This window comes from Salmo trutta, unplaced genomic scaffold, assembly GCF_901001165.1.
Source record: "Salmo trutta unplaced genomic scaffold, fSalTru1.1, whole genome shotgun sequence".
Lineage (NCBI taxonomy): Eukaryota > Metazoa > Chordata > Actinopteri > Salmoniformes > Salmonidae > Salmo > Salmo trutta.
In genome coordinates, this window is record NW_021822384.1 from 524,122 (window position 1) to 537,876 (window position 13,755).

Here is a 13,755-nt window from a genome sequence, read left to right on the forward strand (position 1 = left end):
AAGAGTACCGTGAATAAAGCCTTGGAGAGTAAGACAGGACATCTGGACCTTGTCGTCCGCTTCCTTCATGGCATGTCACTGGAGTCCAATCAGAAACTCCTACGAGGTCTGGTGACACAGACAGAAAGCAGTCCAGAGAGCGTCAAGAAAACAATCCGATCCCTGAAGATGATGCAGAGTACCAACATGTCCCCCGAGAGGTGCATCAACCTCTTCCACTGTCTGATAGAGATGAAAACCCATTCAGTACAGCAGGAAATCGAAAAATACTTGAGGTCAGAGAAAAGATCCAAAAACCTGGCACTTACGTACTGTTCAGCGCTGGCCTACATGCTGCAGATATCAGAGGAGGTTCTGGAGGTGTTTGACCTGAGGAAATACAAGACATCACAGGAGGGTCGTAGGAGACTGCTTCCAGCTGTGAGAGTCTGCAGAAAGGCTCTGTAAGTATTCGTGGATAATCACTCACCTAACTATACTGGGAGGTATAGCAGTATTTTCACTGGCTGACTACAATTTCTATTCAAATAATAAACAAAACATTTTTTTTTATAGAAATTGATCAGAAAAAGTATTGAGTCGTGTATTCATGGTGTACACCTTTACTTATGACAGGTGACCATGTAACTGTAGATACTCCAATATAGCTGGGTCCATGGACACGTCTGAAACAGGACAAATATAGCTGGGTCCATGGACACGTCTGATACAGGACAAATATAGCTGGGTCCATGGACACGTCTGATACAGGACAAATATAGCTGGGTCCATGGACACGTCTGAAACAGGACAAATATAGCTGGGTCCATGGACACGTCTGATACAGGACAAATATAGCTGGGTCCATGGACACGTCTGATACAGGACAAATATAGCTGGGTCCATGGACACGTCTGATACAGGACAAATATAGCTGGGTCCATGGACACGTCTGATACAGGACAAATATAGCTGGGTCCATGGACACGTCTGAAACAGGACAAATATAGCTGGGTCCATGGACACGTCTGATACAGGACAAATATAGCTGAGTCCATGTCCAGAAAGGTATAGGGGACATGTCTGATATAGGACAAATATAGCTGGGTCCATGGACACGTCTGAAACAGGACAAATATATCTGGGTCCATGGACACGTCTGATACAGGACAAATATATCTGGGTCCATGTCCAGAAAGGTATAGGGGACATGTCTGATATAGGACAAATATAGCTGGGTCCATGGACACGTCTGATACAGGACAAATATAGCTGGGTCCATGGACAGAAAGGTATAGGGGATAATTATGCAGCTGTCCACAATTAATATTACTAAACAGTAACTCCAAACAGGGTCACAAAACATCTCACGTGAATTATTCTGTAAGTAATACAGCACATGCCTGTCAGAGGACGCGCCTGTCAGAGGACGCGCCTGTCAGAGGACGCGCCTGTCAGAGGACGCGCCTGTCAGAGGACGCGCCTGATGCAGCATGCATAGTATAATTAAGAACTGGTGACAACTCTGGTTGACAACTGACAAACCTTAAAGGGCCGGCGCACAATTTTACTGTAGTGGCATACTGGTATTATCAACTTCACTATGCCATTCAGAAGGAACACAGGTTTACACTAGCAGGGAAAGCTAAACTTCCACTAACATTAATACTACCTATCTCTCATGTATCTACTCTGTATTTGCAGACTTGCTGACTGTCAACTCATAGAAGCATCGTGTGAACTGTTGGTCTCTGCTCTCAGCTCAAACCCCTCACATCTGAGAGAGCTGGACATGAGTGACAATGACCTGCTGGATTCAGGAGTGAAGCTACTCTCTGCTGGACTGGGGAATCCCCACTGTAAACTGGAGACTCTGAAGTCAGTAACCCACAACTTGTTCAATAAATCATCCACAGTTTGAGAATATTGTTTATGATTTAGAATGGTATCAAAATCAATTGTCCATCTTTATCAGTGATGAGAGGATGTCTCATGTTAGAATGGGGGGGTCTAAAATGGGTCTCTAACGGGTGTACTGTACATGATTGGATATTTTTGTTCAAATAAAAGGTAGAGGACAAAAACGGTCAATTTTGATTGTTTCATATGGAATGACCCTGCAGGCTATTTTGATTGATTTCATATGTAATGACCCTGCAGGCTATTTTGATAGATTTTGATATGGAATGACCCTGCAGGCTATTTTGATTGATTTCATATGTAATGACCCTGCAGGCTATTTTGATAGATTTCCATATGGAATGACCCTGCAGGCTATTTTGATAGATTTTCATATGGAATGACCCTGCAGGCTATTTTGATAGATTTTCATATGGAATGACCCTGCAGGCTATTTTGATAGATTTTCATATGGAATGACCCTGCAGGCTATCAGGCTGTGGAGTTACAGAAGAAGGCTGTGCTGCCCTGGTCTCAGCTCTGAGGTCAAACCCCTACCACCTGAGAGAGCTGGACCTGAGTGACAATCATCTAGGAGACTCAATAGTGCAACATGTCTCTCCTGGATTAGAAGATTCAATCTGGAGACTGGAGATCCTAAGGTCAGCAATACGCTTTGATTGTTTGCAAGTTGAATTGTTTGTTTTGAGTAATCCAACAGGTTGGATCTTCAGAGTTTGTCATCTAACATCAACTGCTGTGAAACTCAGAGGAAACCTCATGTATTAACTCTGTATCTGCAGTCTCCCTGGCTGTAAACTCAGAGGAAACCTCATGTATTAACTCTGTATCAGCAGACTCCCTGGCTGTAAACTCAGAGGAAACCTCATGTATTAACTCTGTATCTGCAGACTCCCTGGCTGTAAACTCACAGAAGCCTCTTGTGAAGTGTTGGCCTCAGCTCTCAGTTCCTCCTCACACCTGAGAGAGCTGGATCTGAGTAACAATGACCTGCTGGATTCAGGAGTGAAGCTGCTCTTTGCTGGACTGGGGAATTCACAATGTAAACTGGAGATTCTGAGGTCAGTGTTCCTGTATTTGGTGATAACAGTTCACCACATCTGTTTGTTAACAAACTCAGCATTATACTCAATATATCCGACACCTCACTGTCTCTTGACTGACAGTTATGAAGCTGTTGCTTTTTAAACTTTGACATTTTTGACAAATATTGTAATTGTTGTGCAATCTAGTTTGTCAATACGTGAGTCCAATAACTATGAATGGTTTTAACTTTATAAAGGCATGTTGATTTGTTGACTTGACGTGTCTTCACATTACAAGCAACATACGAGGCAGCAGCTAAGTGAGGATCCTAAGACATAAAAAAACGTGAACAAGTTCCCACAGGGCCTCATTAGCATACGACTGGGTAGGATCAAAACCTTTTCTGCACATGACCCCAAATGGACACTAGAAAATGCAGTGTACCTCACTGAAAAAAATGATATTCCCTAGGCAACACTGCATTCATATTCCCTAGGTAACACTGCATTCATATTCCCTAGGTAACACTGCATTCATATTCCCTAGGCAACGCTGCATTCATATTCCCTAGGCAACGCTGCATTCATATTCCCTAGGTAACACTGCATTCATATTCCCTAGGCAACGCTGCATTCATATTCCCTAGGCAACGCTGCATTCATATTCCCTAGGCAACGCTGCATTCATATTCCCTAGGCAACACTGCATTCATATTCCCTAGGCAACACTGCATTCATATTCCCTAGGTAACACTGCATTCATATTCCCTAGGCAACGCTGCATTCATATTCCCTAGGTAACACTGCATTCATATTCCCTAGGCAACGCTGCATTCATATTCCCTAGGCAACGCTGCATTCATATTCCCTAGGCAACGCTGCATTCATATTCCCTAGGCAACGCTGCATTCATATTCCCTAGGCAACGCTCCATTCATATTCCCTAGGCAACGCTCCATTCATATTCCCTAGGTAACACTGCATTCATATTCCCTAGGTAACACTGCATTCATATTCCCTAGGCAACACCGCATTCATATTCCCTAGGCAACGCTGCATTCATATTCCCTAGGCAACGCTCCATTCATATTCCCTAGGTAACACTGCATTCATATTCCCTAGGTAACACTGCATTCATATTCCCTAGGTAACACTGCATTCATATTCCCTAGGCAACGCTCCATTCATATTCCTTAGGTAACACTGCATTCATATTCCCTAGGTAACGCTGCATTCATATTTACTCAAGTTGATGTCCCTCAAGCAATCCCAACACATACAGATGTACTGTCTTAATTTGACCAGTTTCTCACAGCAAAACAATTATCCTACAGAAACAGGAAATGTGAATGATTGTGTATTATAATTAATGGATGTTTTTGTAGGGCTTGATACTTTTTTTTTCTTCGTTAGGGCAAATCGAGTCTGACGTTTTAAAGTGGAAGTTACAAACTTTAAAAGCCTTTTTAAACCTTGAATACACTACAAGTTTCCATTTTCTGGCGTGCAGGAACATTCTCTGTGACAACAGAGGGATCAAGACATCTGTAATAATGACATGAAAGCCATTCTAATAGTGTAAAAGGCTTGTTTGCCGGTTGAATTACTTTGTTTTGAGTAATCCAACAGGTTGGATCTTCAGAGTTTGTCATCTAACATCAACTGCTGTGAAACTCAGAGGAAACCTCATGTATTAACTCTGTATCTGCAGTCTCCCTGGCTGTAAACCTCATGTATTAACTCTGTATCTGCAGTCTCCCTGGCTGTAAACTCAGAGGAAACCTCATGTATTAACTCTGTATCTGCAGTCTCCCTGGCTGTAAACTCAGAGGAAACCTCATGTATTAACTCTGTATCTGCAGTCTCCCTGGCTGTAAACCTCATGTATTAACTCTGTATCTGCAGTCTCCCTGGCTGTAAACTCAGAGGAAACCTCATGTATTAACTCTGTATCTGCAGTCTCCCTGGCTGTAAACCTCATGTATTAACTCTGTATCTGCAGTCTCCCTGGCTGTAAACCTCATGTATTAACTCTGTATCTGCAGCCTCCCTGGCTGTAAACTCAGAGGAAACCTCATGTATTAACTCTGTATCTGCAGTCTCCCTGGCTGTAAACCTCATGTATTAACTCTGTATCTGCAGTCTCCCTGGCTGTAAACTCAGAGGAAACCTCATGTATTAACTCTGTATCTGCAGTCTCCCTGGCTGTAAACCTCATGTATTAACTCTGTATCTGCAGTCTCCCTGGCTGTAAACCTCATGTATTAACTCTGTATCTGCAGTCTCCCTGGCTGTAAACTCAGAGGAAACCTCATGTATTAACTCTGTATCTGCAGTCTCCCTGGCTGTAAACCTCATGTATTAACTCTGTATCTGCAGTCTCCCTGGCTGTAAACCTCATGTATTAACTCTGTATCTGCAGTCTCCCTGGCTGTAAACTCAGAGGAAACCTCATGTATTAACTCTGTATCTGCAGTCTCCCTGGCTGTAAACTCACAGAAGCCTCTTGTGAAGTGTTGGCCTCAGCTCTCAGTTCCTCCTCACACCTGAGAGAGCTGGATCTGAGTAACAATGACCTGCTGGATTCAGGAGTGAAGCTGCTCTTTGCTGGACTGGGGAATTCACAATGTAAACTGGAGATTCTGAGGTCAGTGTTCCTGTATTTAGGTGATAACAGTTCACCACATCTGTTTGTTAACCAACTCAGATATAAATCTGAATGTTTCTTGACAGGCACTTATGGAGCTGTTACTTTTTAAACTTTATTTTTTATTTTATTTTGCAAGCAGTGCTGAGATCATTTCATATCAAATATTGTAATTGTTGTGCGATCTAGTTTGTCTATATGTGAGTCAATAACTATGAATGATGTAGCTTTATGAATAGCTTTATGAAGGCACGTTGATTTGTTAACTTGACGTGTCTTCACATTACGAGCAACAAAGGAGAGAGATGCTTTCCTTGTGATCGCAACACATAACGATGACATGAAAGCGCTGTGATTGGCAGAGAGGTTTGGAACTCTCTTTTGTTATTGGTCTATTAACCAATTTCCTGCATGGTGATGTCACAGTGGAAAGCCAAAAGTCCCGCCCATGCCAACCTGCTGATCAGAAGGTCCGGTGTGGATTGTATTTTCAACCAACCACCTATCAGGAAATAAGACGGATCACGTTTTCTTCCACAGTTTTACACTCCTAGTTTCATCGGCTGTTGTACGATGGGATATCAAACACCTCTGTTGTACAATATGATATGAAACACAGGAAAGAACAGAGTTGTGACTGTGCTCGGTCTTTAAGTTTAGGTCCTGAAAACCATCACATACTGTAGTAATGACATGAAGGCATTGTGACACTAACAGGTTGAATTCTACACCCATCTGAAGAGAAGGAACATTCATTTTTTAACATTACACATTTATCAGCGGACCCCCATCCCCCAACCCCAAGTTTGGGAACCACTGGCATATGGCCAATCAGATGCTGTATTGAAGTTTGGGATCCACTGGCATATGGCCAATCAGATGCTGTATTGAAGTTTGGGATCCACTGGCATATGGCCAATCAGATGCTGTATTGAAGTTTGGGAACCACTGGCATATGGCCAATCAGATGCTGTATTGAAGTTTGGGAACCACTGGCATATGGCCAATCAGATGCTGTATTGAAGTTTGGGAACCATTGGCATATGGCCAATCAGATGCTGTATTGAAGTTTGGGAACCATTGGCATATGGCCAATCAGATGCTGTATTGAAGTTTGGGAACCATTGGCATATGGCCAATCAGATGCTGTATTGAAGTTTGGGAACCATTGGCATATGGCCAATCAGATGCTGTATTGAAGTTTGGGAACCATTGGCATATGGCCAATCAGATGCTGTATTGAAGTTTGGGAACCACTGGTATATGGCCAATCAGATGCTGTATTGAAGTTTGGGAACCATTGGCATATGGCCAATCAGATGCTGTATTGAAGTTTGGGAACCATTGGCATATGGCCAATCAGATGCTGTATTGAAGTTTGGGAACCATTGGCATATGGCCAATCAGATGCTGTATTGAAGTTTGGGAACCATTGGCATATGGCCAATCAGATGCTGTATTGAAGTTTGGGAACCACTGGTATATGGCCAATCAGATGCTGTATTGAAGTTTGGGAACCATTGGCATATGGCCAATCAGATGCTGTATTGAAGTTTGGGAACCATTGGCATATGGCCAATCAGATGCTGTATTGAAGTTTGGGAACCATTGGCATATGGCCAATCAGATGCTGTATTGAAGTTTGGGAACCACTGGCATATGGCCAATCAGATGCTGTATTGAAGTTTGGGAACCACTGGCATATGGCCAATCAGATGCTGTATTGAAGTTTGGGAACCATTGGCATATGGCCAATCAGATGCTGTATTGAAGTTTGGGAACCATTGGCATATGGCCAATCAGATGCTGTATTGAAGTTTGGGAACCATTGGCATATGGCCAATCAGATGCTGTATTGAAGTTTGGGAACCACTGGCATATGGCCGAACTTCAAAACTGCATCTGATTGGTCATATGCCAGTGGTTCCCAATCAGATGCTGTATTGTGAATATTATGCAAATAAAGCCACAGTAATGATATTATGAATACATGTATAAATGGATACAGCAGCCAGTCTATTTTCACCACCATGTTAAACTCTCTGCAGGTTGGCATTCTGTGAAGTTACAGAGGAAGGCTGTGCTTCTCTGGCCTCAGCTCTGAAGTCAAACCCTTCACACCTGAGAGAGCTGGACCTGAGTTACAATCACCCAGGAGACTCAGGACTCAGACTGCTCTCTGCTGGACTGGAGGATCCACACTGCAGACTGGAGAAACTCAAGTATGTAGAGGGTTTATGTCAGTCCATGTTGAGTGACATACTGTAAGACATGTTTCTGACCTATCAGGTTAGTTATGCTAATTTATGTATACTGTAAGACATGTTTCTGACCTCTCAGGTTAGTTATGCTAATTTATGTATACTGTAAGACATGTTTCTGACCTATCAGGTTAGTTATGCTAATTTGTGTATACTGTAAGACTGGTTTCTGACCTATCAGGTTAGTTATGCTCATTTATGTATACTGTAAGACATGTTTCTGACCTATCAGGTTAGTTATGCTAATTTGTGTATACTGTAAGACTGGTTTCTGACCTATCAGGTTAGTTATGCTCATTTATGTATACTGTAAGACATGTTTCTGACCTATCAGGTTAGTTATGTCTTACTGAACACATAAATTAGCATAACTAACCTGATAGGTCAGAAACATATCTTACTGTATATGTAATTATCATGTTTCTGACCTAATCAGGTTAGTTATGATAATTACATGTACTGTAAGCCAAACATACTTACCACCACCTGGACGGTGTGATGGGGTGACCTTGTGTGTACATTGCCTGTCTGTTCTTCTTACCCCCTACAGTGTGGAACGTGGTGGACAGTACGCAATAAAACACGGGCTTAGAAAATGTGAGTGTTGACTACTGTGAAGAGAATCCCTGTGAGTCTCATTTCAAGTTGACTCGAAGAAAGATCATTATGTGGGGGTGTGGTTACACTAACGACCTCACTCTGTTGGGATTATTTATTGGTGTGTTATGAGGTTATGATCATTCAACAAATCTGACTGGACCTTTTCCCTCTTTAATACCTAGAAACATTATCATTCTGATGGGGCTCTTTAATACCTCGAAACATTATCATTCTGATGGGGGTCCTTTAATACCTAGAAACATTATCATTCTGATGGGGTCCTTTAATACCTAGAAACATTATCATTCTGATGGGGCTCTTTAATACCTAGAAACATTATCATTCTGATGGGGTCCTTTAATACCTAGAAACATTATCATTCTGATGGGGTCCTTTAATACCTAGAAACATTATCATTCTGATGGGGTCCTTTAATACCTAGAAACATTATCATTCTGATGGGGTCCTTTAATACCTAGAAACATTATCATTCTGATGGGGTCCTTTAATACCTAGAAACATTATCATTCTGATGGGGTCCTTTAATACCTAGAAACATTATCATTCTGATGGGGCTCTTTAATACCTAGAAACATTATCATTCTGATGGGGCTCTTTAATACCTAGAAACATTATCATTCTGATGGGGGTCCTTTAATACCTAGAAACATTATCATTCTGATGGGGGTCCTTTAATACCTAGAAACATTATCATTCTGATGGGGGTCCTTTAATACCTAGAAACATTATCATTCTGATGGGGCTCTTTAATACCTAGAAACATTATCATTCTGATGGGGCTCTTTAATACCTAGAAACATTATCATTCTGATGGGGGTCCTTTAATACCTAGAAACATTATCATTCTGATGGGGCTCTTTAATACCTAGAAACATTATCATTCTGATGGGGCTCTTTAATACCTAGAAACATTATCATTCTGATGGGGCTCTTTAATACCTAGAAACATTTAACATTGTGATATGATGATGATTTGTAATATATTGTGTCCTGGTCTCCCCCATCAGATGGCTGTGTGCTCACACTGGACCCAAACACAGCACACAGAAACCTCTCTCTGTCTGAGGAGAATAGAAAGGTGACATGGGGGACAGAGGAGCAGCCGTATCCTGATCACCCGGAGAGATTTCAGGATTTCGACCAGGTGCTGTGTAGAGAGGGTCTGTCTGGGCTCTGTTACTGGGAGGTAGAGTGGAGTGGGAGAGGGGCTCATATCGGCGTGACATATAAAGGAATCAATAGGTCAGGAAGGGGTGATGACAGTGGGCTTGGACCTTGTGACAAAGCTTGGTGTCTGGTCTGTTGTGATGACCATTACATGGCCTGGATCAATAATAAGCTCACTACCATACCTTCCCCCTCCTCGCCCCCCTCCAACAGAGTAGGACTGTATCTGGACTGGCCAGCCGGCACTATGTCTTTCTACAAGGTCTGTTCTGACACACTGACCCACCTGTACACATTCTACACCACATTTACTGAGCCCCTCTACCCAGGGTTGTTTGTTTGGTGTTACTCCTCAGTGTCCCTGTGTCAGGTGGTGGCCCCTGTGTCAAAAACACAACATGATGTTTCACTCTGATCCTGGTCCTGTTCAGTAGTAGGAGACGCTGTGTCGCGTCGTGCCAACATGATGTTTCACTCTGATCCTGGTCCTGTTCAGTAGTAGGAGACGCTGTGTCGCGTCGTGCCAACGTGATGTTTCACTCTGATCCTGGTCCTGTTCAGTAGTAGGAGACGCTGTGTCGCGTCGTGCCAACGTGATGTTTCACTCTGATCCTGGTCCTGTTCAGTAGTAGGAGACGCTGTGTCGCGTCGTGCCAACGTGATGTTTCAGTCTGATCCTGGTCCTGTTCAGTAGTAGGAGACGTTGTGTCGCGTCGTGCCAACGTGATGTTTCACTCTGATCCTGGTCCTGTTCAGTAGTAGGAGACGCTGTGTCGCGTCGTGCCAACGTGATGTTTCATTCTGATCCTGGTCCTGTTCAGTAGTAGGAGACGCTGTGTCGCGTCGTGCCAACGTGATGTTTCACTCTGATCCTGGTCCTGTTCAGTAGTAGGAGACGCTGTGTCGCGTCGTGCCAACGTGATGTTTCATTCTGATCCTGGTCCTGTTCAGTAGTAGGAGACGCTGTGTCGCGTCGTGCCAACGTGATGTTTCACTCTGATCCTGGTCCTGTTCAGTAGTAGGAGACGCTGTGTCGCGTCGTGCCAACGTGATGTTTCACTCTGATCCTGGTCCTGTTCAGTAGTAGGAGACGCTGTGTCGCGTCGTGCCAACTTGATGTTTCACTCTGATCCTGGTCCTGTTCAGTAGTAGGAGACGCTGTGTCGCGTCGTGCCAACTTGATGTTTCACTCTGATCCTGGTCCTGTTCAGTAGTAGGAGACGCTGTGTCGCGTCGTGCCAACGTGATGTTTCACTCTGATCCTGGTCCTGTTCAGTAGTAGGAGACGCTGTGTCGCGTCGTGCCAACGTGATGTTTCACTCTGATCCTGGTCCTGTTCAGTAGTAGGAGACGCTGTGTCGCGTCGTGCCAACTTGATGTTTCACTCTGATCCTGGTCCTGTTCAGTAGTAGGAGACGCTGTGTCGCGTCGTGCCAACATGATGTTTCACTCTGATCCTGGTCCTGTTCAGTAGTAGGAGACGCTGTGTCGCGTCGTGCCAACATGATGTTTCACTCTGATCCTGGTCCTGTTCAGTAGTAGGAGACGCTGTGTCGCGTCGTGCCAACATGATGTTTCACTCTGATCCTGGTCCTGTTCAGTAGTAGGAGACGCTGTGTCGTGTCGTGCCAACGTGATGTTTCACTCTGATCCTGGTCCTGTTCAGTAGTAGGAGACGCTGTGTCGCGTCGTGCCAACGTGATGTTTCAGTCTGATCCTGGTCCTGTTCAGTAGTAGGAGACGCTGTGTCGCGTCGTGCCAACGTGATGTTTCAGTCTGATCCTGGTCCTGTTCAGTAGTAGGAGACGCTGTGTCGCGTCGTGCCAACGTGATGTTTCACTCTGATCCTGGTCCTGTTCAGTAGTAGGAGACGCTGTGTCGCGTCGTGCCAACGTGATGTTTCACTCTGATCCTGGTCCTGTTCAGTAGTAGGAGACGCTGTGTCGCGTCGTGCCAACGTGATGTTTCACTCTGATCCTGGTCCTGTTCAGTAGTAGGAGACGCTGTGTCGCGTCGTGCCAACGTGATGTTTCACTCTGATCCTGGTCCTGTTCAGTAGTAGGAGACGCTGTGTCGCGTCGTGCCAACGTGATGTTTCACTCTGATCCTGGTCCTGTTCAGTAGTAGGAGACGCTGTGTCGCGTCGTGCCAACGTGATGTTTCAGTCTGATCCTGGTCCTGTTCAGTAGTAGGAGACGCTGTGTCGCGTCGTGCCAACGTGATGTTTCACTCTGATCCTGGTCCTGTTCAGTAGTAGGAGACGCTGTGTCGCGTCGTGCCAACGTGATGTTTCACTCTGATCCTGGTCCTGTTCAGTAGTAGGAGACGCTGTGTCGCGTCGTGCCAACGTGATGTTTCACTCTGATCCTGGTCCTGTTCAGTAGTAGGAGACGCTGTGTCGCGTCGTGCCAACGTGATGTTTCACTCTGATCCTGGTCCTGTTCAGTAGTAGGAGACGCTGGGCCTTATTGTTTAATTATAAAACGGCTCCCTGGGAGATCTGCAGTTTGACTGGTTTAAATGGTGTGTGAAGCCATTGATAATTCCCCTATTCCCACACATCATTTAGATGTAGTATCAGTTGTAATATAGATAGTTAGTATTGATTCTAGATGGTAATATTGGCCGTTCAGTCCTGTCTTGACCATATTACCACAAACCCCCTGAGGTGCCTTATTGCTATTATAAACGGGTTACTAATGTAATTAGAACAGTACAAATACATGTTTTTGTCATACCCGTGGAATACGGTCTGATATACCACGGCTGTCAGCCAATCAGCATTCAGGGCTCCAACCACCCAGTTGATTAACCTTTTATTGTACAATTCTGCTTCCGTGTGAACTAAACTACACAGAATGGAAATGACATGTCACAGATTTGACCTATGTGAAATGAAGATGATGGAATAAGAGTTTTAATTGTTTAAATGGTATTTGAATAAATACAATAAACTTAAGTTTGGCTAAAGTTTCTTCACTTTTATTCCTGCAACTGCACATGGAAATTAAAGGTAGACCTAATGTCACACGTTGTTTATGGAATAACCCTTTACACAAAGGTAAAATGTTAGAGCATTTAAATCAGAGTAAATGACCACAGTAATGTCAGCGGGTAGTTGTTGAAAGTTCCTGTCCAGACAGGATCCATTTAGAGACGACAGAGCAGGATAGCCTGTAAACTCTAAACTGACAGGATCCATTTAGAGACGACAGAGCAGGACAGCCTGTAAACTCTAACCCGGAGTTCCTGTCCAGACAGGATCCATTTAGAGAGGACAGAGCAGGATAGCCTGTAAACTCTAAACTAGAGTTCTTGTCCAGACAGGATCCATTTAGAGACGACAGAGCAGGATAGCCTGTAAACTCTAAACTAGAGTTCTTGTCCAGACAGGATCCATTTAGAGACGATAGCAGGATAGCCTGGGAACTCTAAACTAGAGTTCTTGTCCAGACAGGATCCATTTAGAGACGACAGAGCAGGACAGCCTGGGAACTCTAAACTAGAGTTCTTGTCCAGACAGGATCCATTTAGAGACGACAGAGCAGGACAGCCTGGGAACTCTAAACTAGAGTTCTTGTCCAGACAGGATCCATTTAGAGACGACAGAGCAGGACAGCCTGGGAACTCTAAACTAGAGTTCTTGTCCAGACAGGATCCATTTAGAGACGACAGAGCAGGACAGCCTGGGAACTCTAAACTAGAGTGAGGAAAGTACTTCAGAACAATAATCTAACTGAACAAAGACTAAAGACCTGATGTGTCAAGATCTATGTGCTGCCTCATGGTAGACTGGACAGAAAGCAACATATCCTGAAAACACTACACATGCTATTTTCTCTGTTTAGAAAGAAAGTTGACCAGTCTCTCTTGGTCTCTCCTCACCACAGACCCTACAGGAGGTAGTCTCCTCCCTGTCCTCACCACAGACCCTACAGGAGGTAGTCTCCTCCCTGTCCTCACCACAGACCCTACATGAGGTAGTCTCCTCCCTGTCCTTACCACAGACCCTACAGGAGGTAGTCTCCTCCCTGTCCTCACCACAGACCCTACATGAGGTAGTCTCCTCCCTGTCCTCACCACAGACTCTACAGGAGGTAGTCGCGGATTCGATCTTGCAACCTTTCGGTTACTA

General features: G+C 44.1%; 1 protein-coding gene and 1 long non-coding RNA gene across 2 annotated transcripts in view; one reads left to right on the forward strand and one right to left on the reverse strand.

The window, feature by feature from the left end:
- Nucleotides 1–12,590, forward strand: part of LOC115182076 (NACHT, LRR and PYD domains-containing protein 12) — a 17,158-nt gene extending 4,568 nt beyond the window's left edge. The window contains exons 4-11 of the mRNA XM_029743727.1: nt 1–443; nt 1,684–1,857; nt 2,367–2,540; nt 2,790–2,960; nt 5,401–5,571; nt 7,620–7,793; nt 8,383–8,429; nt 9,461–12,590. The exon at nt 1–443 is cut by the window's left edge and continues 1,355 nt beyond it. Coding sequence (XP_029599587.1) covers nt 1–443; nt 1,684–1,857; nt 2,367–2,540; nt 2,790–2,960; nt 5,401–5,571; nt 7,620–7,793; nt 8,383–8,429; nt 9,461–10,035 — 1,929 coding nt within the window. The 3' untranslated portion in view covers nt 10,036–12,590. The remainder of the gene's footprint in view (nt 444–1,683; nt 1,858–2,366; nt 2,541–2,789; nt 2,961–5,400; nt 5,572–7,619; nt 7,794–8,382; nt 8,430–9,460) is intronic.
- LOC115182077 (uncharacterized) lies at nt 4,595–5,413 on the reverse strand. Its single transcript, XR_003873616.1, has 3 exons — nt 4,998–5,413; nt 4,653–4,943; nt 4,595–4,609 (listed from the first exon to the last, which is right to left on the reverse strand). It is a non-coding gene; the product is annotated as an uncharacterized LOC115182077 (long non-coding RNA).
- Nucleotides 12,591–13,755: the final 1,165 nt, after the last annotated feature.